The sequence below is a fragment of the Ceratotherium simum genome, chromosome 4 (genome assembly GCF_057802395.1).
Source record: "Ceratotherium simum simum isolate JZ-2026a chromosome 4, ASM5780239v1, whole genome shotgun sequence".
Taxonomy (NCBI): Eukaryota; Metazoa; Chordata; class Mammalia; order Perissodactyla; family Rhinocerotidae; genus Ceratotherium; species Ceratotherium simum.
The window spans coordinates 27,947,453-27,972,226 of record NC_141903.1 but is presented as its reverse complement, the minus strand read 5'-3'; the positions used below and the strand labels follow the sequence as shown (position 1 = coordinate 27,972,226).

Genomic DNA, 24,774 nt, shown 5'->3' with positions numbered 1-24,774 from the left:
AGTGGTCTCAGTCATTGTGCATCAGAATCAGCTGGGGAGTGGGTTAACATGCAGACGCCTGGCCTCAACCCCAAGGAGTCTGATGCAGGCCCAGGCATCTGCATCTTAAGAAGCCCGCCAGGTGATTCTGACGCGAGTGGTCTTTGGGTTATACTTTAAGGAACACTGGCCCCAAAGGCCCATGAGGTCTCATGTGCCACCATTCTCTGGCCATTCATCACCAAGTCGGGCACCAGACGTGTCCCCAGCGAGAACCTCATGCTTGCAGATCCTCCAGGACTCAACCTGCCCTTTTCCCCTCCTTGTTTCCCCAAGTGTGTGGCTGCGGCCTGGCCCAGTCGGGCTTCTTTTTCAAGAACCAGGAGTACATCTGCACCCAGGACTACCAGCAACTCTACGGCACCCGCTGCGACAGCTGCCGGGACTTCATCACGGGCGAGGTCATCTCGGCCTTGGGCCGCACCTACCACCCCAAGTGCTTCGTGTGCAGCTTGTGCAGGTGAGCAGTGGCCAGTGGAGGCTGGGACCCTCTGCCTGAGCCCTGGGGAAGGAGAGAAATGTTCTTTCCCAGGCAGTTCTGAGGCTTACAGGGCTTTATTCTGGACACTTAGATTTCTAGAATCTCAGAGGTGGAAAGATCTCACAGGCCAGTGGTTTTCAAGCCTTTTAGCAGCTGAATCCATTTGTCAAATGTGTTCTAATGTAAAATGCTAGTTTGTCCTGCGATGAAGGCAGAGTGAGGATCCGAGCCTCCATGCTCAGCCCCACTTTTCCCATCAAAAGCCAGAAAGGAACCACTGAAGACCCTGGCCTCTCAGAACTCAGCCTGGAAACCATGGATCTGGCCCAGGCTCCCACACCCTCGGCCACGTGGTACCACACGTGGTACAGGGGTATCTGTTTATAGCCTTCCTCCATGATTCTGGCAGGTGACCCCACCTCTGTAAGCCTCAGCTTTCTTCATCAGTAAAATGGGCATCAAAACCATTGCAACCTCACTGAGTTTTCATGAAGATAAATGAGATGATGCATGCAAAGACCTTAGCTCAGGGACTGGTACATGATTGTGTCTGCTTTTATTCTTCCTTTCATTATCATAATGATAATCATCCAGCCTCTCAGGATGTCTGATAGGTGATGGAAAGCTCACCCTTTCCCTCTTCCCCACCCCCAGCATCCCAATCACTTGTTAACTTAGCAAATGTACATTAAGGGTCCACTGTATGCCAAGCACCACATTAAGGAGATGAAAAAATAAAGAAAAACCTCAACCCTGCCCACAAATACATTACAATTTAATGGACTGCTCTGATTAAGTCATAAGTAAAGCATGATTAGAGTGTATGTATATGCATTTTTTTAATTGGGAAAGGAATTATAGATTAATTGTTCTCCCCATAAAATAAACTTTTAGTTACCAGTTAGAGTAACTAACCAATTAGAGTTTCTGATTGAGACCAACAACACAGTGTGTAAGAAAATATAATCTCCCAGTGGAATTCATTCATTCATCCATCTCTTAAAACCTGGACCCTGGGTCCTGGAATCTCAGACCCACAGGAGGTTGGTATAGTAGGGCCTGTATGGTATAAAGTGAAGTTTCTGTCAAGCCCCGTAGAGATGAGATGCCTCCCCAAGGTCATGCCATGTCCTATTACCATGAGTCCGTGCCTGGGCTGTGATGAGAACACGGCTCCCCTGACTCTCGCCCCAGTACTCCCTCCATTATCTCACGTTGCTGATACAAGGGCAGTGGAGCCACTGGAAGCCTGTTTCAGGGCTTATGTTCAGAGTCTGTATAACAAGTGTCCCAAATGGATGCACAAGAGCAGCTGAACAATGAGATTGACGGTGCCGGGGATTCTGTATGCAGTTTATATTTAGTTGGGGAGGCAGGATGTGTAGGAGTTGAGACCTCTGAGCTGTGGAACTCAAACTGCACGAATGCAGAGGAGAAGAGGAAGAGGTTATTTCTGGACCTCTCTGTGGACCTCTGGATAGGGAAAGGAAGAAATTTTGGTAAGTTTGGGAGTTGAATGAGTTCTTCCTCTCACATGGGCATATATGAAGTTGGGGTGGAAAAAGTTCTTTCAAGGAAGAAGGAACAACTCTAGGAGGAGTTATTAACCTCTTTGTTCTACAGATGAGAAATGTAAGCTCAATTAAGTGTTATGATTTTCCCAGTGTTAAAATCATGTTAATGGCCCCAGCGGGCCTCCAAGTTCTGGTCCTAGCCCTAATCGAGTGGTTTAGTCAGCCCAGCCCTGTGAACGGCTCTTGAATTTAGCTGGTGCTCTAGAGGGCAAGCTGTGTGTGTTACCAAAGAGCTTGGAGCACGTGTGTTGTCAGGTCACCAGTAGACACAGAATCCCTCCAGAGAAGAGTGTTGAATTTCTCCCTCGTCCCCCTTGCAGGAAGCCTTTCCCCATTGGAGACAAGGTGACCTTCAGCGGGAAAGAATGCGTGTGTCAGACGTGCTCCCAATCCATGACCAGCAGCAAACCCATCAAGATCCGCGGACCAAGCCGTGAGTCCTCCCCGCTGGGCACCTCCTTGTCTGCAGGCACTGTCTCCCCAGGCTCCCGTGTCCTGGCTCCCTTAATCACTCCAACAGGCCTGGAGGGAAGTGCGGGAGGTTCTCATCCTGGAAGACTCCTGAAGCATGACCCAGTTGGCATGCAGCCCAGACTCACAAGCTTCCCTAAGCACAAAAGCAGGGCAAACAGGCTGCCCGACTATAACCAGTGATGACCTGAGCCACTTGGCTCAGTATTGAGCCCCACCCAGTATTGGCCACTTGGGTGGGGCTCTTCTGGGATGAGTTGGGCTCCTGATCTTATCTTCCCTCTGGATCTGCGTTCCCAAGGGCACCCCAACAGAGCTGAACAAGTGTTTTACCACCAGTGGTTCTCAATTTTCATAAACTCCACTAAGAATGAATATGCAGATGTGTCTTAAAAAAGGGAAATATGGGAGCAAACCACAAGGGCCGTGCTAGTGTCTGTTAGAATGTGTTCTATGGACCAGTGCATCAGCTTCGTGCAGAACTGGTAAAAACACAGATTTCTAGGCCCACTTTGGACTTCTAGGAATGGAAATCTACACTCTTAATGAGCTTCCTAGGTGATTCATTTGCTGTTCCTACGATTGAGAACCACCATCTAGGGATGAGGGGAACATCTGCTGCGCCTAGTAAATGTTGTTTTATCACCAAACCATAGATGTGGGGGGAAACTGAGGATCAAGAGTATACCTTGAAATAGTCATTCTAATTTGTGGAATGTCCGTTCCACTCCAGTGCTTCTAGTAGTAAGATGTCTAAATCACCGTTCGCAGACACCGTTATCAGGCTGCTGACTGCGTGTGCCCACACACACATGGACCCGGCCCCCTGGGCCTCGGTAAACCACGCTAGGCTCCAGTGTTCTTTCGTGTTACATGACACTCTTGCGGGCCTCTTCTGCGGAATCAATGAAAACCCATTAGCTTCCTGTGCTGCATCACTGTGCAAGTGCAGAGGTTGTTGGCCACAGCGCCAGCAGAGTCAGCATGCTGGGGCTGCATCCGACCAAGGAGGGTGAGCATGGGGCACCCTGAGTCAGCAGGGCTGGGCTCCCAGGGGCTCCGTTAGAGTCCACCCAGTGTGGTCAGCTGGGGAGAAAGACAGTGGGAAGGCTCCCTCCCTCTTTCCTTCCTTTCAGTCGAATTGGATCTGCTTGTGGAATGTGCAGAGCCCTTCCTTCGGCATCTTTGGTGATGCTCAAGAACAGTTTGCTGCTCTGAGCAGGTTTCCATCTTGAGGTGACTGAGTGCACACACAGTTATCCTTCATAACTCCTTGAAAGCATCGTCCAGAATGACAGCAAGGCTGGGATGATAGGATGCGGGACCATGGCCCTGTGGCTGATGCTACTGAAGCGCCTGGAGACCAGTGGGACCATGTGTGAGGCTGGAGAGAGAGGCAAGCTGGGAATCAGGAGCCTGCCAATATTCTGCATGATGCAAAGCAGTCATGTAGCCTCCCTGAGGGTCAGTTTACCTAGCTTTGTGGAAAGCAAATGTATTAGTATATGGGAATCAAACTAACATATGTCATGGTGTGTAATATGCTCTCTAAATATAAAGTGAGGGATGTTGTTGGCTTGGAGGTTTAATCTAGAAAGCACACCAAAGGAGGACTGAGAATAAGATTCCTGAATCTGTTGTTATTTCTCTGAGCCTGTGTTGCGTGTTACTGCATACATCGGGGATCTCAGACAGGTAGGAGATTTCCTCAGCTGAGTGTGGGAGTCTCACATGTGAGCATGTCCTTGAGGAGAGTCTACTCAATGTCTCCACCATAATTCTGCAGATGAGGAGGCAGAGGAAGGTGAGGAAGAGTGAGTAAAGAGGAGCAAGTGAGCACGTGGGCAGTGCCTGGGGGAGTACTGAGGATTGTGGTTCATCTTGTTACTCATGAAGTAAAGACATCAATCTGTGGATCTTTGGTGCATGGGTTTCATAGAAATGTTTTCTCCCCCAAAGATGGGCACTGTCCATGCTACAAATGCGAGGTAGCCTCCTGCCCAGAGGGGATGTTTGAAGGTCTGCTGAGTTCCCCTGACAGGGGAACCGAAACCAGATCTGAGAGAGTGCTAAGATGAAGAACATCTCATGGAAAAGGAAAAAGAAGGAGGAAAAATTTGGTGTATTTTTGAGCTACAGGATTGTGAAGTTTCATCCCTGTAGAGTGAATCAAGACATTCCGGGAAAGCAGGAGCAGTATCTACTCAAAAGAGATCAAGAAGAATACTTAGGTACTGTCAAGAGAAAAGAATCGTATTACTTACCACAGGAAGAAGAAACATTTCCTCAAAGACCTCACTGAGAAGAATCAGCAGTAGTAGCAACATCACCTTGATCATCTCTGTCACCACCACCATCACCATCAGCATCACCAACACCACCATCACCACTATCGCTACCATCACCAACACCAACACCAACACCATCACCAACACCACCATCATCACCACCACTGCTAACATTGACCTACTTTTGCCAGGCACTGCGCAGACCTCACTGAGAAGAATCGGCAGCAGTAGCAGCACCACCATCACCGCCAATGCCACCACTATCACCACTGTTAACGTTGATTGACCCTTACTATTGTCAGGCACTGCACTAAGTTTGTTATACATAATATCCCATTTAATCTTTACAAGTCTATGAGGGAGACAAGAGTAATTGTTTTATAGATGAGAAAACTAAGACTCAAAGAGCATAAATGACTTGCCCAAAGTCACACAGATAATAAATAATGGAACTGGGATGTGAGCCCAGGCAGTCTGGAGCCTATTCCCTTAACTCCCTATACCAGAGACATGACTTGCCAGTTGGGAAGGGTCCTGTCTTCCTGGTTAGTTGCCTAAAACAAAATGGGGAGCTTGCTATAACTCACAAAATCCACTCATTTTTGCTGATCTAAGTGGAATGAATGACGCAGTCAAGAAAACTAAAAATTGTTGTCTAGGGTCTTTAACGACCTCAATCAACTGAGATATTTGGGAGGAACAGGTGGTGGCATCATACTTTCTACCAGCTGAAGGTTGTAATTTTGGAATAGAGAGGAACATGTGAGGAATGGAGTGGACAGCTGGCTCTGCAGAAGCCAACTTGGGATAGAATGTGATTTTCCCGACCCTGCTTATTACACCAGACCCACAGGCTCTGGGATGGGGTGCCTGAGGCTCCACCAATGGCCAAGAGCCAAAGTTGGAAGAAGGAGGAGAAACAGATCCTGATGAATATGAAGCCAGTACAGTGGAAGACCAGCAGTGTAACATGAAAAAACCACAGGGAGAAGGCATCCCAGAATTCTCAGGAAGAATCAGCAGGCCTTCCCTACATCAGGAATATTGCTTCTGGCGTCAGATCAGAGATTGGATAATGCACAGAATATGGGTTAAACACATGAGAATGTGAAATAATAACAGCAACCACTTATTGGGCACATATATGCCAAACACTGTGCTAAGTCCTCACAGGCCTGATTTTAGCTCCTCTTCACACCAGTGTTATAAGAAGGTATTCAGATGAGGAAGCTGGGCCTTAGCAGTCATATGAATGGTAAGCGAGGGAGCTGGAATTCTCCCCTCAGCCAGCCGCTCACCAACTCACTCTAGCCTCTCAGCCCCACCTCTAACCACTACACTGTGCTATCTCGTAAATTTTAACTCAAGGTGCTAAATTCCTTTCAGATGTGTGACGGTAACTTAGAGAGACAGGACTCATTACTAGAATGTGGCTACGAAACAATGTACCTATTCAAATAAGTTTGATTGGGGAAGTAGAGAACTGTGTTGTTGTCCAGTAATATGTCTATCTCCATGGAATCCACGAGTGAATTTGATCAGTGGATGACCATATCAAGCAAGGAAAAGTGAAGTGCGAGGAATGAAGGAGAAGAGAAAAACTATAGTTGTCTTTAAATATCTGAAGGAACTGTCATGTGGGAAAAGAGGTAGATTATTCTTGGTTGCATAAAATAGGAGTCACAAGGAGTCAGGTCTCGGCTCCCTATAAAGAAGGTGGTCATGACAATCTTCCCAGTCCAAAGGCAAAGTGGACTTGCTCGAGACAGGGGAACTGCCCACCCTGGAGGTGATTAAGCAAAGGACAGTGCCCACCTGTCAAGAATGCTGTAGATTCCTGCATTGGGTGAGATATTTGACCAAATGCTCTGTGAACTCTGAGCCCCTATTGGTTTCACCCTATCAGGGAGGCCCACAGAGACACAAGTTCAGTATTTGTGGCCTAGAAAGCTAGACCAGATGCCTGAGCCCTTGGGTTCTTCTATAGTGAGCATGGGCAGGTCACTTCAGATGCCCGTCTGTGAAAGAGGGCACAGTGCCTGACCTCTCTAACTATTACATTCTGAAGCCCATGATTATTGGGATGGGGCGGGGGAGGGGAGGAGGGAGACTTATCCCAAGAGAAAAGAAAGAAAAAGAAATAAATCCCAAAACTAATCTCCCAGGCCCCATCTGAAGGCCTGGGGCCTGAAGCCTTTTGCAGTCGGAGATCTTCCTGCCCCAAGCCTGTGCTAAGGGATGTTAGAAAGGCGTTGAGCAGCCAAGAGCTGGGTACTGTGGGAGCTGCCTCGTACAAACACTGCATCAGAGCCCAGACCCTCCGCACAGCCTGCTGGGCACACCCCGCTTCCTGGACACCCAGACACATCATCTTCTCTCCCAGGACTGGCTCCCAGCTGGGTGTGAGGGATTCCAGCCAGCCTCCCCCAACTTGAAATGCAGTTTCTTTTCTCCACACTGCTCTGAAGTGTGCATTTGTCTCGTGGCGCCAAGAGGAAGTCTTGTCCTCTGGTAAACTTTGCCCCATGGCCCTTTCCTCCTCCAGATTGGGTCATCCGGTCGGCTAGGCCTGAATTCCCAGCATCTCCAAGTACCTTGGAAGCTGGCTGCATTTCCTGCCCCTCCCCAGGCACTGATTGAGCAACAGGCAGACGCTGGTCCCCCCACATTCTTTTGGCCCCAGTGCACGTTCCACAGTGACGGGGACGGAGAGTGAGGGCACCTTGCTGCTTTGGAACAGTCTTATCAGCCTCTTTAAACCTTGCTACTCCGGGAGGCAAAGCTTTGGTATATAAGCACGTTGAGGAGGGGTGAGATGGTAAATCCTGTTGTTTGCTTGGGTACTATAAGGCCTGCTCATTCATACTCATTCAGCAAATATCCTTTGAGTTCCTACTATGTGCCAAGCACAGGGCTGAGCAAGAGAGTAGATTTAACCACAAAACACACAAAACAGACACTGCCCTTGCCATTGAGCGTACAGCTTAAGGGTGAGAAAAAATAGATACTAAGCCTATCCCTTGCAGCAGTGCTTTTCAAACTGTACTGCCCGGGGAATCTCGAAAATTCTGTAGGTCTGGGCGGAGCCTGCAGTGCTGCACATCTGCAAGCTCCCAGTGATGCTGGTGCTACAGGTCCCCAGGTCATGAGCTTAGTTAGCAACTTGAGGGCAGGCCACAAGCAGTGCAGGGCCCCCTCTGGATGAACAGTGGTCAGCATGACAAGCAGTGAACTTTCTGGAGGAATGCTGGGAGGTCTTTCTTTCTTCCTCACACCAAGACCCCTTGTCAAGAGGCCAGGGCTCCGTTGGCCTTTTCTGTCCCCTGGTAGAGTCTCTGGACAGGTGCCAGTGCCAGGGTGGGAGCCGCTGTGGGAAAGCTAGTGTTCACAGAGGGTTTTCCTTGACTTGGGCGTGAGAAGGTGGCAGTGGTCAAAGGGGCCCAGGATGTTTTGATCAGCGGCATCCTCTTGTCTTTGCAGACTGTGCTGGGTGCAAGGAGGAGATCAAACACGGCCAGTCGCTCCTGGCGCTGGACAAGCAGTGGCACGTCAGCTGCTTCAAATGCCAGACCTGCAGCGTCATCCTCACCGGGGAGTACATCAGCAAGTGGGTCTCCCCCCTCCCCGCCCCAGCTTCCTGGGCCTCTGCATTCTGCCAGGCCTGCCCGCTCTGGCCCTTGCCTGAACCTCCAGCAGCATCTCCCTTCATTTCCATCCAGCTCCCACACTTCGGGCACAAGCAGCATCTCACCAACCCCCCCGGGCCCTCCCACAGTGTTTCGTCTGCCTGAGATGCTCTCTGTTCCTCCCGCGCTTACTCCTTCCCTTCCTTCTGGTCTCGGGTCCCATGCCCTCTCCTCCAAGGTCTCCCTATACCATCTCTTCCCACCTCCAGTCCCCAATACTGGCCTTCACAGTGGCCCTCATTCTCCCCTATTCATTTCCTTCATACAGGCTATCACCATTTGCAATTATATATTTATCCATGTTAACTTTTTAATAATGATAATAATACTAGCTACCATTTGTTGAGTTTCTATTAGGTACAAGGAACGTACTAACTGCTGTGTGTGGATTACCACATTAAATCCCATAACTACCCCCATGAGGTATTTATCTCCATTTTAAAACTTGTGGAAACTGAGGCTTGGGGGAGTAGGTAACCTGCTCCAGTGATAGTGTTTAATGTCTGTCCTCGCCAGGGCAGGGACTTTGTTTTATTCATTGCTGCCTTTAGCACAATGCCCCACCCATAGTCAATAATATAGTGGTTGAATGAATTTAACTGAGATGAGAGGAGATGATGGACACACAAGTTATCAGGAGAGAGGGCCCAGCCTGTGACCTACACACGGCAGCGCTAGACAACCCCCCTCGATGCTAGGCCTGGTGACCACGTTTATACACTCAAGTACCTAAAAGAAATTACGGCCACAGACCCTCACGGTTTTGAGGCTTTATGACCCCAGACATTTCCTAGGTACCACTCTGTGCTCGATGCTAGGACGTAGTGAGCATGTCAAGTTGCAGCCTACATGGTTTCTGCTGTCAAGGAAGTTCTAGTCTTATAAGGGAGATAAGCTATATCCATAAAGAATTATGACACCGGGGGATATGTGATAGGGCCGCTCAAGAGAAGTTTTATTCTTTAAGACCTTTTTGATCATAAGTGACAGAAAACCCAACTCAAACTCACTTAAAAGCAAAATGGGAGTTTATTGACTCATAGAAATAGGAAGGCCAGAGGCATACTGGCTTCTGGCACTGCGGAATCCAGGGGTTTAAAGATGTCATCAGCACTTTAGAAGTGTCTCTCTCTGTCTCTCTCTGCCTCTCTCTCTCTCTCAGCTCTGATTTCCTCTGTGTTGGATTCAATCTCAGGCAGGCCCACCCCAAGTGGTAGCAAAGATGACCACCAGCAACTCCAGGCTTTCATTCTGTCAGCTTAGCCAGCCCAGCAGAATTTCCCCAGAAATCCAGCAAAAGTCCCACAGCTGCCCCTGACTTGGCCACCCTTGGTGACCCGTTCCTGACCAATCACTGGCCAGGAGGATCCAAACCCTAGAGCCAGAGGGCAGCCGCCTGTGACCCACAGTAACTGTCGGTGGGAAGGAGTGGCTCCCAAAGGAAAACCCAGGCTAGGGTTTCTACCACCAGCAGAAGGGGAGACGGATGCTGGCCAGACAGCACTGGTCTGTGTCAGAGGTCCGAGAGAAGGGCTGTGAATATTCAGAGAAAGGAGGAATCACTTTCCAACTAGCAGGAAGTGAATCTGGAATCTGTGAGTGCTTCATGGAAGATAGTGGTATTTGAGCTGGACCTTGAAAAGGGGGGTAAGATTTGAAGATGCCAAGGAAATCTTCTAGGCAGAATGCCCAGCCTGGGCAAGGGCAGGGAGGTGCTGGACACATCCATCCTGTTTGCTGGAGCTCAGGCAAGTGCACAGGTGAAGCAGGGTCCGAGGCTGCAGAGGTGAGGCGAGGTCACATCACTGAGAGCTTTGAATGCCATGTTAGTAGGAATTGGGCATTCCCCTCTGTGTCTGCAACGTAAGGAGTGCCCTTAGTGAGTTGCTAGCCAGGAGTCCTTGAGTCTGTGAGCCTAAATCAGAATTCTCTGGGGAGTAAGAGTTTGCTCAGAGATCCTCTCAAGGAGGCCCAGCCCAGAATGCCCACCACACCTCGGGCCTCTACAGCCCGGCTCTGGCCTTTTCATCCATCTGCTGGCAGAGTGGCAGGTGCTTAGAGGCACTGGCTCTGGCATCAATGGGTTATAAGACCAGCCTGCATGACTTTGGCAAGAGACTCAATTTCTCTGAGTCTCAGTTTCCTCATTTATAAATGGGGATCAGAAGAAGACCTACCTCATAGGGTTGTGTAAAGGCTCAGAGGTCTGTACTTTGTACCTAGTAAGTGCTCAGTAAATATTGATTTTTATCATCTGCTGCATTTTAGAATCATGTGTATTTCAAATTCCCCAAGGCCTCACCAACCCATGGGACCAAATGAGGTGGTATTTGCATTTATACTCAAATTTTGCTGGCTTATTGTATCCATCTCCTGAAAAATGACTTTATCCCCCTACAGAGTCACCCTCCCACCCCTACAGAGTGTGGAAGGATTGGAAGGGGTTGGGGAGTCTTGTCTCATGGGCTCACAAACAAGTCCTTGCTTTGTGGGCACAGTCTCACCTCTGGGCCTTTGCCGGGTGTCAGTCCTCACTGCTGCTTCTCCTTCAGGAATTCACTGCCTGGGCTGGGCTCACAGCAGTCACAACATGGCAACAACTTGGAGATGGGAAAGTGACATGCTTGTCCTGTAGGCTCGCTGGTCTGAGCCACGTTCTTTTACACCCAAAAGTGGGGGAGATGTCCCTCTCTCCTCATTGCACTTGGTGTCATCAGCACTTCAGAAAGATGTCATCAGATCTATTCCTTAGAGCTAGGCAGGGCCCAGAAGCTGGGCTGAGCTCCCTGATGCCCCCAACTATCTCCACATTGGCCCTAGAAAGCTGAGCCCCAAACGTCCTCTTTGAAGACCGCTCTCAGCAATCGTGGGGATTCCTCTGGCTGCCGTGTGCCAAGTGCTCCCACAGGCCAGCACTGTGCTGAGCCCTGGGACAGCCTGGAGCCGTGTCCTTTAATCCTCATGACAACCTAAGTGAGAAACCAGACCACCTGGGTTTGAATCCAGTTCTAGTTCATTCGAGTTGGGTTTTCTCATCCGCACAATGGGGAAACTGATAGTTCCAACCTCATAGGGCTGTCGTAAGGATTAAATGAAATGATTTTTGTAAAATGCCATCAGAGGGCCTGGACACACCAAGCAATGACTGTCAGTGGCCGTTAGTAGTGGGGGTAGTGTAAGAATAGGTAATGGTCTTATTACTACCCGATAAGTTATAAGCCCAGGGCAAAAAGTACGCTGGAGCACAGGGGAGGGGGTTGGGGGATGCTCCTGTGTCTGCTCATATGGGAGCGTGCTCAGATGCTTCTTTCAGTGCAGGTGAAATTGCTTATTAGAGGAGGAGCCCTTCAGGATATGCAAAAATTGATCACATTGATTACCTCCTGGTTTTCCTGGAGAGGAAACTGGGAGGGGCCGGAAGGAAGGTGAAGATTTTTCCTTTTATGCTTTTGTAATGTGCTGTATGCAAATATTACCTATTCTAAATAAAATCAAACAAATTTTTTAAATCATTTTTTTAAAGAACCCTTTGCGATAAAGAGAAGCGAGTGGCTCTGGAGAATTTATGGGGAGGGGGGAGAAGGAGAGTGGAGAAGGGACACCCATGACCAGCAGCAGACCAGTGGGTCCCAGGCACACCCAGGGAGTTTGTCAAGATGCAGATTCCTGGGGGCCCCTCCCAAGAAGTCTCCGATTCCATTGATGTGAGCAGTGTCTGGGGAGTTTGCGTTTTTAACAAGCTCTCCCAGTGCCTCTCATCTTGGCCTAGTCCCTGTTGGCTGCAGGTCCTAGAACCTCCACGTGACACCCCCACAGACCTCCCCCAACTTCCTCTTCCTGTGTGGATTTCCTCTTGCAGGGATGGCGTTCCGTACTGCGAGTCTGACTACCACTCCCAGTTTGGCATTAAATGCGAGACTTGTGACCGATACATCAGCGGCAGGGTCTTGGAGGTGAGTGGGTTCAAGTAACTGTGAAGATGTTTGAGCAGGAAGGCCTGTGACTCCAAAAAGTCGTCACTGAGGAAGGAAAAAGTCCCCCCACATCCCTTCTTCCATAGCCTCCACCTTCCCCTGGCCTCCTCTACCCCAGCTTAGCTACATGACCTTGAGCAGATAACCTTGCCTCTCTGGGCACCCCCAAAATGAGAAGCTGGACAAAATTATTCCCGATTCAAAAAGTGCTGTGCTGAGAATATGAGTTGCTTCTCTGGATTCAGACTCTGAGAGATTACTGGGGAGTGACAATTATGATTTTCTTCCCAACTCTGCTGGAGGATGGAAGGCTTTTTTTATTTTTTAAGCATTTGGTAATGTGCTGATTTAAGAACCAGCTTGTCTGGCAGCTTGCTCCCTAAGCCCTTCTTTGGCTGGTCCATTGCCATGGCAACAGCTTTCCACCACCTCCGATGCACAGCTTGCTCTGCCAGTGACAGACAACCTGCAGCACCCTTGCTGAGCCCCTGCCTGAAACCCCTGTCCGCTGGCCTTCTTGGCCTTCCTTCCCATACCCTGTGGGCCCAGGAAACTGCCTTCCTAGGCTTTGGGACCACCCACCTTGAGGAATTAGAAACAAGAAAGAGTTTAGTGCAAAGGAAAAACAATAGCCTAAGAGTAGGAACAATTAGGTTCTAATATTGCCTCGACTGCTGACACATGCTCAGATTTTGCGTGAGTATCTTTGCCTCTCTAGGCCGCAGTTTTCCCATCTGACAGTGGCTGGGGGACGGCAGACTGGGTCAGCTCTTGCAAGCGGAATCATTAATTCTGACAAATCTGACCAGTTGGTTGTGGTTACCTGGAATCAGCACTGTGTCCAGAAGGATACTGCAGCCACATCTGGGCTCAGCAGGAGAGAGTGTAGAAACCAGGAAAGAACTCTCTGAAGAGATGCATTGAAGCTGAGCCCTGAGGAGGAGAAGGAGGCTGTCATGTGAAGAGCTAGAGGAAGAATGAGCTGGACCCATTCAGGGAACAGAGAAAAAGGCCTGTATGGCTGAATTATGTAAATCAGGGCTAGGGGAGAGTGGAGTATATCACATAGGGCATGCCGTATAGGGCTTTGAGGACCTGTTTAGGAGTTTGGATTTTATAGTAAGTGCAATGGAAAGCCAATGGAAAGTTTTAAGCCAAGGAACAACATGATGAGATTATGTTTTTAAAAGATCGTAGGGAGTCAGAGAGAATAAGATAAACAAATGCACAGAGTTGATAAACTATTAAGCATTTCCAGGAGCAGGAAGAGTACAACATGGAGGATAAGGCATGAAACAGGAGCACGGCAGGGTGTTGGGCCCAGGTTTCCCAGGGCCTGATACCAGCGGGAGGAGTTTGTATGTAATTCACTGGGCAACAGGGGTTGTGGAAAGATCAATCAGAAGTGACCTGCTTAGAGCTGCACCTTTGGGAGAATAAAGTGATGCACACAGGCTAAATTTGGAGGAAAGAAACTGGAAGTGGGAGACCAGCGAGGAGGCCATGACACCAGAGGAAGGAGTCAAGAGATACAGTAGCAGTGGAAAGGACAACCACCCTGTCTCCAAGATTATGGAAGTAGAATTCCAATAGCTTTGCAACTGTGCGGCAACTTGTAGATGTGAGGAGTGAAGGAAGAGAGGCCAAAAGTTGTAGCAAAGAGTCAGGCCTCGGTAAGAGGTAACTGGTGTTGCCGTCTTCAGAGCTGGAGGTGGCAGAGAAAGAAGCTGATCTGAAGAAACACAGTGAGTTCCGTTTGGGATGGGTTGTGATTGAAATTCTGGGAAGGTTTCAAGAAGGCAGTCAGAAATGTGGAGCAGAGCTCAGGAACAAAGCTCAGGCCTGGAGGGACCAATCTCCAAAATGCTAGGATTTGAAAAATAGTCAGCACCATGGGAGTTATCAGAATTTCCGGGGGGGGGGGGGGGGGGGGGGAGGGGGAGAGAGAGAGAGAGAGAAAGTGGGCTGAAGGCAGCCTTGGGGAGTGGCTGCTTTCAGGTGGCAGAAGGAGACTGAGAAATGGGAGGAAGAGGAAAAACAGTCAGGGAGGTGGGGGAGAAAGGGAGAGGGGCAGTAAGAGAACAGAACTTCAGAAAAGATGGCAACGTCAGTCAGAGTGTTGGTCAGATTCCGCAGAGCGGTTAAGGACTACGTGGGTAGAGAAAAAGCTGTGGGATGCGGGGAAGTGTCACCTTCAGGACTACAGTTTGTGGGGTCTGCAGGATTGTGGGGGAGAGGCATCTGCATTGTAGTGGAGTAAAGGGTCAGTGAGATGAGAGATCATAAAAGCAGACTCTTCTTTTGAGAAGGAAAAAACTCAATGACGCACAGGGCCACAGACAGGAATTTGTCTCGGCTGCTCTGAAATTGTGTCGTCAGTGGCCGTCTTTTCCCGCGTGTTACTGTCGTTCAGCATTGTGGGAGCCTCCTGTTGTGACTGGGTTTCAATTGATTCCCTTTGAGTGAGGCTCCATTAGCATCTTGGACGTATTGATTTTTTTTTTCTTAGAGCTGGCAGAGACTTTTAGCAATCCACTAGTTCACCCTCCTCATTTTACAGATGAGAATAGTGAGCAACAAGATGTGTGATGCTTTTCCAAGGTCACACGCATGTTTCCGGTAGAGACCGAGCTGAAATCTAGGACTCCAGGCTCCTATATCCCATGCCGATGCCCACAGCTCTTGGCCACTCAAGGTTCTTTGAGGTAGTGTGACGTCATAGGAAATACATGGTTGGAGTGAAACAAACTTGGATTCCAATTTTACCGCTTCTAGCCATGAAACCGTAAGCAAGTCGCTTTCTCTGAGTCTTAGAGTCTTTATCCCTTAGTGGAGAATACTACTGTTATTTAACTCCTAATGGATATGTTAGTGTGAAATAATAGAAAAAATATGTATTGGTTTCTACCCCCAGTTCCTGACACAGAGCTCCTAAATCCCTTGGAATTTCCTGGGTGATAGGATATCTTTTCTTCTAATGAGGTGACTCTTGATAGGCTCCTAGATGGGGGCTGGTCACCAGAGATACCAAGCCATGATTAGAAGCTTAGACCTTTCAGCCCAATGCCACATCCTCCAGGAAAGGGAGAGGGGCTCGAAATTGTGTTAATGATGGATCATGTCTGTGTAATGAAGCCTCCATATATATCCCGAAAGTACAGGATTTGGAGAGCTTCCAGGTTGGGGAAGATTTGGGGGTTCTGGGAGAGTGGCACACGTGGAGAAGGCATGGAAGCTCCGTGCCCCTTCCACATACCTTGCCCTTCTGTATCTCTTCCATCTGGACGTTCATCTATATCCTTTATCATATCCTTTTTTAATAAACCAGTAAACATGTTTCCCTGAGTTCTATGAGCCATTCTAGCAAATTACCAAACCCCAGTTGGGGGTCATGGGAACCTCGATTTATAGCCAGTCAGTCAGTACAGGTGACAATCTGGGACTTAGGATTGGTATCTAAAGTGTGTATGTGGTGGCTAGGGGGACAGTCTTGTGGGACTGAGCCCTTAACCTGTGGGATCTGACATTCTCTCCAGGTAGATAGTGTCAGAATTGAGTTAAACTGTAGGACACCCAGCTGGTGTCAGAGAGAATTTCTCAGCGTGGGGAAAAAAAACCCCACACATCTGGTGTCAGAAGTGCAATGAGTGTAGTAGTAGGGTGAGAGTAAAGGACACACACAAGAGTGTGTTTTTCCTTTACAGTTAGTCAGGACATTTTTGGTTGCAAGTGCAGAACCTATACTCAAATGGCTCAGACCAAAAAGGAAATTTCTCAGCTCCCAAAATAAAAAGCCCAGGAGTAGTTCTCGCTTCAGGCACAGCTGAATACAGTGTTCAGACAAATGCATTTGGACTATCTCACCATGTTGGCTCCACTTTCTTCTGTGTTGGCTTTATTCTCAGGAAGGCTCTCCTTTGTGATGGGGAAGTTGGACACCAGTTGCTCCAGGCTTACATCCTATCAGCCGGCATCCCCAGTGGAAGGAGAGCTGCTCTTTTCTAATAGCTCAGCAAACGTCCTGAGACCGGCTTTCACTGGACAATCTCAGGCCCGTCTCCAAACCAATAGCTATGACCATAGAGCTGGAATAACTTACTGGTGGGGTCAGCCCTACTTAACACATGGACTGACGTGGAAAAGGGTGGTCCCACCCAGGAAAGGCCTGATGCTGTTTCTAGAAGAAGAGGGAACGATGTTGGCCAGGCAAAAACCACAGTTGCCCACTACAGGGCCCAGTGCATTTCTGGGGTACACAATAGGCACTTAATTAAATACCATTTCCCTTTCCCATTCCCTCCCCAGGCCGTACTGCAATCCCTTCCTCAGTTGTAAAGCTCCCCATGCTGAGCGCTACTCTCACTCCTTCCTTCCTAATCTGTGTCCTCGCCGAGGAGAACCACACACCTGGTGTTCTTGTGCTGCGTTTTCTAACCAAAACTTTAGTAAGTTTGAGGTTCTCAGTCCTCTCCAATACGGCCCCATCTTTCAGGTACTGATTCTTTGCCGCTTTTCTTCACTATTTTCCTGACTTCGGTTGTTAACAGACACCTCGCTGATTTGGTTTTCCCTACGCTGGAACCAGCTGCTCTGGAAGCCTCCCCTCCCTCAAGTTGTTTTCAGCGCCACCTGTGGCCAGGGTTGCTGAGATGGGCATGAAGCCTCTTTCGGCTTGTGGGAGGGCGGGGGGCGGTGGGGGGCGATGTGACATTTAGGAAGATGCCAAGCTTCAGTTTTGCCAAGGCGCTGTTGCCACCCTGGAAAACAGGTCTATAATTGAAATGATAAAGAGACACAAAGTAGGAAGAGGCTACTAATTAAGCCGATTATACTTGTCATGGTACGAGAGAATCGGTCCCAAGGCATCTCAGCTTGGGAAAATAGCAGGCTCCTTCCAAAGTTCGAACACAGTTTGCTTTGATGACAACAAGGACATTTTATCATGGGGGGAGCCACGCAAACAACCAAGACTGAAAAAAAGGGATAGTGGAGATTTTTTTTCCTTTTTTAAAAATCTGCCCTTTCCACATTTTTGCTAAGGTTTTAGAATAAATCGTGTATCTCTAGAATAGGCAAGCCCATGCCCAACCCCATCCCCAGAGAAAAAGATTTAGAAATAAGGCTTCACCTTACACAATTACAATTTTTGAATTGGAAGGAACCCATTAGCATCAGACCAAGTGATGGCTTGCGGTGGGCCCTTTAACAATCCCCCAGTATCTATCAATTTCCCCCAGGCATAGCCCCCTAAAAACCCTGCCCTAACATGCAAAACAAGCCCCTTCTTCCAACCCAACCGCTACACCAAGCTCCTCCCATATAGAAATTCTGGAGCTGCCACTGAAAGGCCCTTACACATCCAGTCCTCTTGGCTGGACTTGTGTCAGAATTGTCAGCATGGAAGTAAGTGCTGGCCTGGTGACTGGCCCTCACGGCTCCAGCTCCAACACTGCTACTGGCTTCCAGTGAGACCTTGAGTCACAACCTTCTCTGAGGCTATTTCTTCCCCCTATAGGAGACTTGGCAGCTGCAAATCCTTTCCGTTTTTACTTGAAATAATTGTAGGGAAGGAAAGTGGGAATAGTGAAGGGGCCTCACCAAAGCCAGACTGGGGTGAGCTGGGGATAGAGGCAGAGGCACCCAGGTGCAACAATCCTGGGACTGGCCTGGAGGTCAGAGGCTCCCCAACAGATCCTGGCTTTGCAGGTCCCTTTATTTGTCCACTGAGTCCTAAAGTCGGGCCTTCATGTGCCACTCACAATTTTCGCCGTGTCTGTGAACCTTGTGTACTTACTCTTAACTAATATTTTAATTTGTCTTTAAGTTGGCTCACTTACATATAAGAAAACTTATATAACGTAACAGCAAAACCAGAATCACTTTCCATATTGCTGATAACTAAAAAATGAATATAGTTCTAGCTAAATTCTACTGCTTATGGAGCCTCACACCTGTTATCATTCCTAAAAAGGTATATTAGTAAGATTTGGATAGATGTTAAAGACACATCGCACCAAACTGGTGCTTTCTTCTTGAAAAAATTCAGAAGTATTGATAGAGGATTGAAAGGAGATCATTTTTTTCATTGACCCAATGTTATTAAATCCTTGGTCCATGTACTACTTAAAATCATCTTATGTACCATTAGTGGTAAGGATCCCATTCTTGGGGAAATGCTGGGATGTCCTCAAAGCAGGATTGTTTCCTCATCTGGAAATGAGGGGGTAGGACCAGTGGCCTCCAAAGGGCCCCTCCACTGCCAGAATAGAAGTACAAGTGTCCAGGAAGTCCCCTGAACTGCCCTCAGGGACCCATGGTGTAGAATCACCAAGCTTCCTGGGTGACTTTTAGATGGTTCTGGACTCCCCAGGTAGACTCCAAACCAACCTTAGGGCCGTGAAGATGCCAACAACACTCATGTGTCCAGGAAATGTTCAAACCCAACCTGCCCCACTGGACAGCAGCCCCAGCTCTGACCTCCTATTTTATTTTTTTATTTCCACAGGCAGGAGGGAAGCACTACCACCCAACCTGTGCCAGATGTGTACGCTGCCACCAGATGTTCACTGAAGGGGAGGAGATGTACCTCACAGGTAAGCGAATCTGAGCCTCTGTAAGGCATTCCTGTCCACCCATGACGGGAAAGGAGATACAATCCCCTTTCATTTCAGTGTTATCTTTGCTTTTGGCTTGTCCTCAAAATTGCAATTAATTCACCCCTCTCTGGGTGGTTCGGGAAAGTTGCCGGTGTGGCTAATATGAAGTGACATGTAATCTGCCTTCTGTCCCTGAGTGCCTCCACCCGCTGCTCCGCTGGCCTGCTTCCCTGGCAATGCTCTGAGCAGACTCCCCTGGCTCTCCTGGGGGTGGGAAGTTGAGCTTAATGAGGCCACAGGTTCAGAGAACCTCAGGGGGATGCCTGGGTTGCACAGTGTCTGCAGCATCACAGCCTCTACCCCACCTCCCTCTCCCATCCCTTCCCCCCGCATCTCAGAACATCACACCATTCTTCCCATGGACTCTCAGGATGCACAAAAAGGAATTGGAGGTAACCAACAGTCTCCAAGAAGCAAACTGGGGCTGTTTTCCCTCCACCACTTTCTGGGGTCTAGCCCTCTGTTCCCAGGATTCTTGCAACACAGTCTTCTAATTAGTCTCCAGGCTCTGCTCAATCTTCCATCCTCTGCCCAGTCCATCATCCCCGGGCGTCACGGTGTTCTTAGCACAGCCCTGTGGAGAGGTTTGGGTACCAACACTTCAGCCTAGCATTTAAGACCCTCTCACTGAGGTCTCAAACTGCCTTTCTAGCCTTGAACAAATCCAACACTTCAGCTGCCAAAGCTAGCTTTCAATAATTTCTTCATCCATTCAACGTCTATTTCTTGAGCCCCAGCCATGTACAGGCTTTGCACCAGGGTCTGTAGTCCGACCCCCACTGCCCTACAGTCCATTAGGGGAGGTGGACTGTAGACTATAATCACACAATAACTGTCCACTATGATAAGCTTTATGAAGGAGAGAGGTATGGGATTGTGAGAGCACATAATAGGGTGGGGAGGGGCATCAGGGAAGGTTCCCTGAGGAAGGGCTGGGAGCTGGGATCCGAAGGATGAGTGGGCATTAACTGGGCAAAGAGAGGAGGGATGAGATGTGCCAACCTGAGGGGACAGAATCTGCCAGGATCTGAGGCGGGTGAAGAAATGGCAAGTATGGGACATCGAGAGAAACCAGGGTACAGACAGAGGTGATAGGTGAGGCTAGAAGGTGGGCAGGGATGGACCAGGCCGGCCTTGTGAGGATGGTGTTCAACCCCTCCTATGAATTCATGGCCCTGGTGCCTCCAGGTTGTTGATCTTCACTTACATACCTCCTGGAACACTCTTGTCTTCCATGCCCTCCTTTGGAAATCCTATCCTTCTGGGTCCAGTTCAGGCACTACCCACTTCATAAATCCCACAGATGCCCTCAACCCCACCAACGACTTAATGCACCCCTTCCTCCCTGAATCCCCACTGCCCTTTGTTTGCGTCTGGTCCCCTCCAGCTTCCTTGAGAGTCATTGGCCTTTTCCCTGAGACCCCTTGCCCCTGACATTGACCCATCAGCCCTGACATTGACCCCACAAGTACTCAGTCTACAGGTGATCACTGTTGGCTGAATGGCTACGCTTAGCCATCCCCAGATGTTTGAATAGCCATCTTAGGGAGAAACCTTCCTCCTGGTTTCCTCACAAGGCAGATCTAAGGCCAGGGAAGCAGTTACAGGGCGTGTGTCTTCCTATCAAGCTTGTCCTGGCCACAAATGCCCACAGCCAGGAATTCCCTCAAGATATAATGAGTCCCCTTTGCCTAGAGCAGGGCTTCCAAGCTCAGCACTATTGACATTTTTCTCTGTCAATTTCTCCCGATAATTCTCTGGTGTGGGACTTTCTTTTGCATTGCAGGGTGCTTAGTAGCATCCCTGGCCTACAAGATGCCAATAACGTACCCCTTCCCGTTATGACAATTAAAAATATCTCAGACATTGCAGAATGTCCCCTGGGGGACAAAATCGTCCTCGGTTGAGAACTATTGGCCTAGAGCTATTCAACAGAATCTCATCCCATCTGCTAGAAATGCTGGAGCAGGGATTCCTATGTTGGGTTAGGCTGGGTGACCGTTTCTAAGATGCTGTGACTCTACAACTATTTACTTGTATGTACAGTCTTACAGGTGTTAGAGGTGGAAGGATCCTAGAGGTCACTCTAGACTGGAAAGTAACAACCCTCGTTGTACAGATGGGAAAAGTGAGGCCCAGACTGAGGAAGAGACTTGCATGAGAACCAGAGCATGCAGCGGCAGAGCAGGACCTGGCCTTCTGACTGCCATTTCAGGGCTCTCTCCACTTCGCCCCCCGGGACCCAGGTCCTGCTACTCAGGTCCCTACTCAGGTCCCTGCAAGGATTAGACCTCCCCTTCCCATGAGCACCAATCTCTCTGTGCCTGGGTCCCCAAGTGGTTCCTGCTGCAGGACCCTGTGTTATGTCCTGTGAAGCCCACCTGAGTCTCAGCAAACTGCATGATGTCTTCATGGACCCTGACCACCGTGGTAATCTGGACTTTGCACTTGGTTTGAAAATTTGTTGCATGATATTCCTCTCCTCCTTCCCTGGTGGAGACATTTCCTAGTGTTGAAACTGCACTCACGTTCACATCACTAGAATAATCAACATCTTTACCTACCTTTACCTTACCTTCCTGAATTCCCAATCCTAATCTTTCCCCATTTGGTGCTTTGAATCCTGGCTCCACTGCTTACTAAGTTTTGACCCTGAGCAAGTCTCTTAACTCGCTGAACCTCAGTTGCTTAGTCTGTAAAATAGGCTTGTAACAGTCCCTATAATATAGAAGTACAGTAAGTTCCTGACACATGGTAAGCTCTTAGTTCATTGATTTAACGAATATCTATTGAGCACTGCCTATGTGCCTGGTGCTCTCATGACAACTGGAGATGTAGTGGTGAGCAAGGCTGACAAGTTCCCAGCCCTCATGGAGCTCACGTCCTCATGTATCAGTACCTTCTAAGCCCTGCTTCTGACCAGAACTTCACAGAATGCTGAAAGAGTTAAGCGATGAAGTGAGCAGCTTTGTGATCATGAGAGAGAATGCGTGATCAAACCTATGGCAGAAATGCCTCCGGGAGGTGGAAGATATTCTTGGTGATGAAGAAGAGCCTGTCACCCTCCTCCTTAATTATCTCCATCCCTACGCTCCTGGCTCCTGGGAGAGTGGGAGTAATTGCAGGGCATTCAAGGACCTGCCTCGAGGGATGCTGAGTGATCCTGGAATGAGGGGGACCGGGCCATCCAATGCTAGACTTCAGCTGTTGTCATCTCGGGGATGGCAGCCACCGGGGGGTTCTGCTACCACTGAGAGCTGGGCCTGTGATTGCCTTGGACACCCTCCCTGGGTGGGGGTACCAGGACTCAGAATGATATTCTCCAGAAATGGCAAGAAAACTCTCCTCCCGGTCAACACAGGAGTGAGAACCAGCTGAGAGCCTAGACTCCTGGGTTCAAGTGTCAGCACTTCCACTAATGGGCTGTGACCTTGAGAAGTGACTTCCTTCTGAGTCTCTTCCTTTACCTGTAAAATGAGGATAATTACAGTGTCTTTCATTCATCCGTTCAAACTGAGGTCGTGCTATGTGCCAGGCTCTCTGTTATGTGCTGGGGTGCTCAGAGATGAGCGAGGCAGGAGTGCTAGCCTCTGTAGCGGAGTTTACTATCAGGAGGAGAAGATTGACTTTAATAAAATAGAATTGCAAACATTCAATGACAAGCTGTGATAAATGCTGTGAAGGGGAAATTTGGGAACAATAGGAGTGTGTTCTAAGGCTCCTGATCTAGTCTGAGAGGCCAGGAGAGGCTCTGCTGAAGGAGGGAAGTTTCAAACCAAGACCTTGAAATTGAGTAGGAGGTGGGAGGGCGAAGGAGGGAGGGAAGATTGTGGAGGCAGAGAAAACAGCAGGTGCAAAGGCCCACCGTGGGAGGAAGCATTACATGGTGGAGAAACTGAGACAGGTCCATGTACCTAGTGCACAGAGAACAAGCATACTCCACAAGGTCCTTGCGAATATTAGAGGGGAGAATGCACATGGAGACGCTCAGCGCCCCATAAAGCAATACACACAAGAGAGAGAGTATTAGGAGGCCTGCAAAGTCTATAGACCCAGTCTTGTCAGTTCTGTAGCAGCACACAGCAAGCTACTGGCAACCGGCCTCAGGAGGTTCTTTTGGTCAGTTTGTGTGTGTTTTAATGACTGTGTGATGGCTTTCCAATGGGCGCTAATTGGGAGAAGTCTGACGTCTGTCTGGATGAGAACTTCCGAGGGGTCCCAGGAGACAAGAGCAAGTTTTATTTGTTGTAAGTTCTGTTGTGCACTCAGTCTTCTAACTGTTTTTGTAAAGATGCCAGATTTCTAATCTGTTTGTTGTCCAAACCCTTCATTTGGGCTTCACCAGGAAATTAGGTCACTGATTTCGTGCAGCAAAATAATAGCCAAAATGCAGCAGGTTTGGGGCAAAACTTATCCTGGAATCGCAAAGGTTACGGTTGCTGGATTGGTGGGAGTTTTTCTAAACCCAAAATGTGGTTCATGAGAGATTTTGCGCTTGTTCTAAATATGCCTGTACCCAGGAAAAAGAAAAGATCAACTTTTTTTCTCTCCTTCTGTCTCCACTAAATACAACCCTGTTCTAAGGACCTGAGACAGAGAATAACACTGGAAGTCCAGGAGCTCAGCTGCACATTTTTAAACAGGTCTCTGTTATCATTTGCACATTTAATTAAAACCCACCAGGCAGGAAATCATTTATGAAATCCTAGGACAAGTCTTGCTCGGCTAAGGAAAGTATTATAACAAATTGTAGGTCATTCCAATATTAATAATAATATTAATAATAATAATAATAAAATGCCATCAGCTGATATTTCTTGAGCACTTACTATGTGCTGAGCACTGTCCTAAGAATTTTAAATGCAGTGTTCCATTTTATCCTCTCAACAACCCTGTGAGCTAAAAGCCATTAATAATATCCCCATTTTAGAGAAGAAGAAAGTTTAGAAAGGTTATGTCCCTGGGCCAAAGTTAGCCAGCCTGTTTTTCTAGGCTTTGTTTAAGGCAGTTTTCTTCCATTTATTATAGGAATTCTTAACCAGTGGTTCATAGTTGGCCTGCTGCATTCGATGAATCCCCTGAAATTGCTTGCCGAATTTTGCATGTAGGTGTGTTTCTCTAAGGAGAGGGTCTGTAGCTTTTACCAAATTTTCAGAGGTGTCCATGGCCCAAAACGAAGTGAAAAAGCCTTAGTTCTCTGTTAATGCAAATCCAAAACGGAACCCTGAAAGCTCGCTTTGATAGTTACACCAAACTCCTCTCTTGTATAATGAGTCTATTACAGATTGCATTTTTTTTGGTTCAGATGATACAAGGTCCTGGTACCAGGAGGTGTGTCTTCCTGGCACAGCTGGGGATGCCATTCGTATTTAGCTGAGGCCTCACTTTCCTCTGAAAAGTCCCTTATCAGAGGTGCACTGAGCTAATAGATGTTCAAGGAGGTGCCTCCCTTAGTTATGGATGTCGTAATCTACGCATCTCATCAAACCACATTTTAAAAGGCACTAACGTAATATTGGTTGCTATAATTTAGCAGTTTAGCATTGTTATTTTAAATTGGATCTCTCTACTGACAGCTTAGGTTGTAGGAGTCATGCTTAAAAAC

General features: G+C 48.4%; 1 protein-coding gene across 1 annotated transcript in view; it reads left to right on the top strand.

Moving 5' to 3' along the window:
- Positions 1 to 24,774, top strand: part of ABLIM3 (actin binding LIM protein family member 3) — a 110,538-nt gene that overhangs the window by 49,153 nt on the left and 36,611 nt on the right. Inside the window, exons 4-8 of the mRNA XM_004428667.3 lie at positions 316 to 499; positions 2,415 to 2,527; positions 8,334 to 8,460; positions 12,399 to 12,492; positions 19,019 to 19,106. Of these exons, the coding sequence (XP_004428724.1) occupies positions 316 to 499; positions 2,415 to 2,527; positions 8,334 to 8,460; positions 12,399 to 12,492; positions 19,019 to 19,106 (606 nt within the window). The remainder of the gene's footprint in view (positions 1 to 315; positions 500 to 2,414; positions 2,528 to 8,333; positions 8,461 to 12,398; positions 12,493 to 19,018; positions 19,107 to 24,774) is intronic.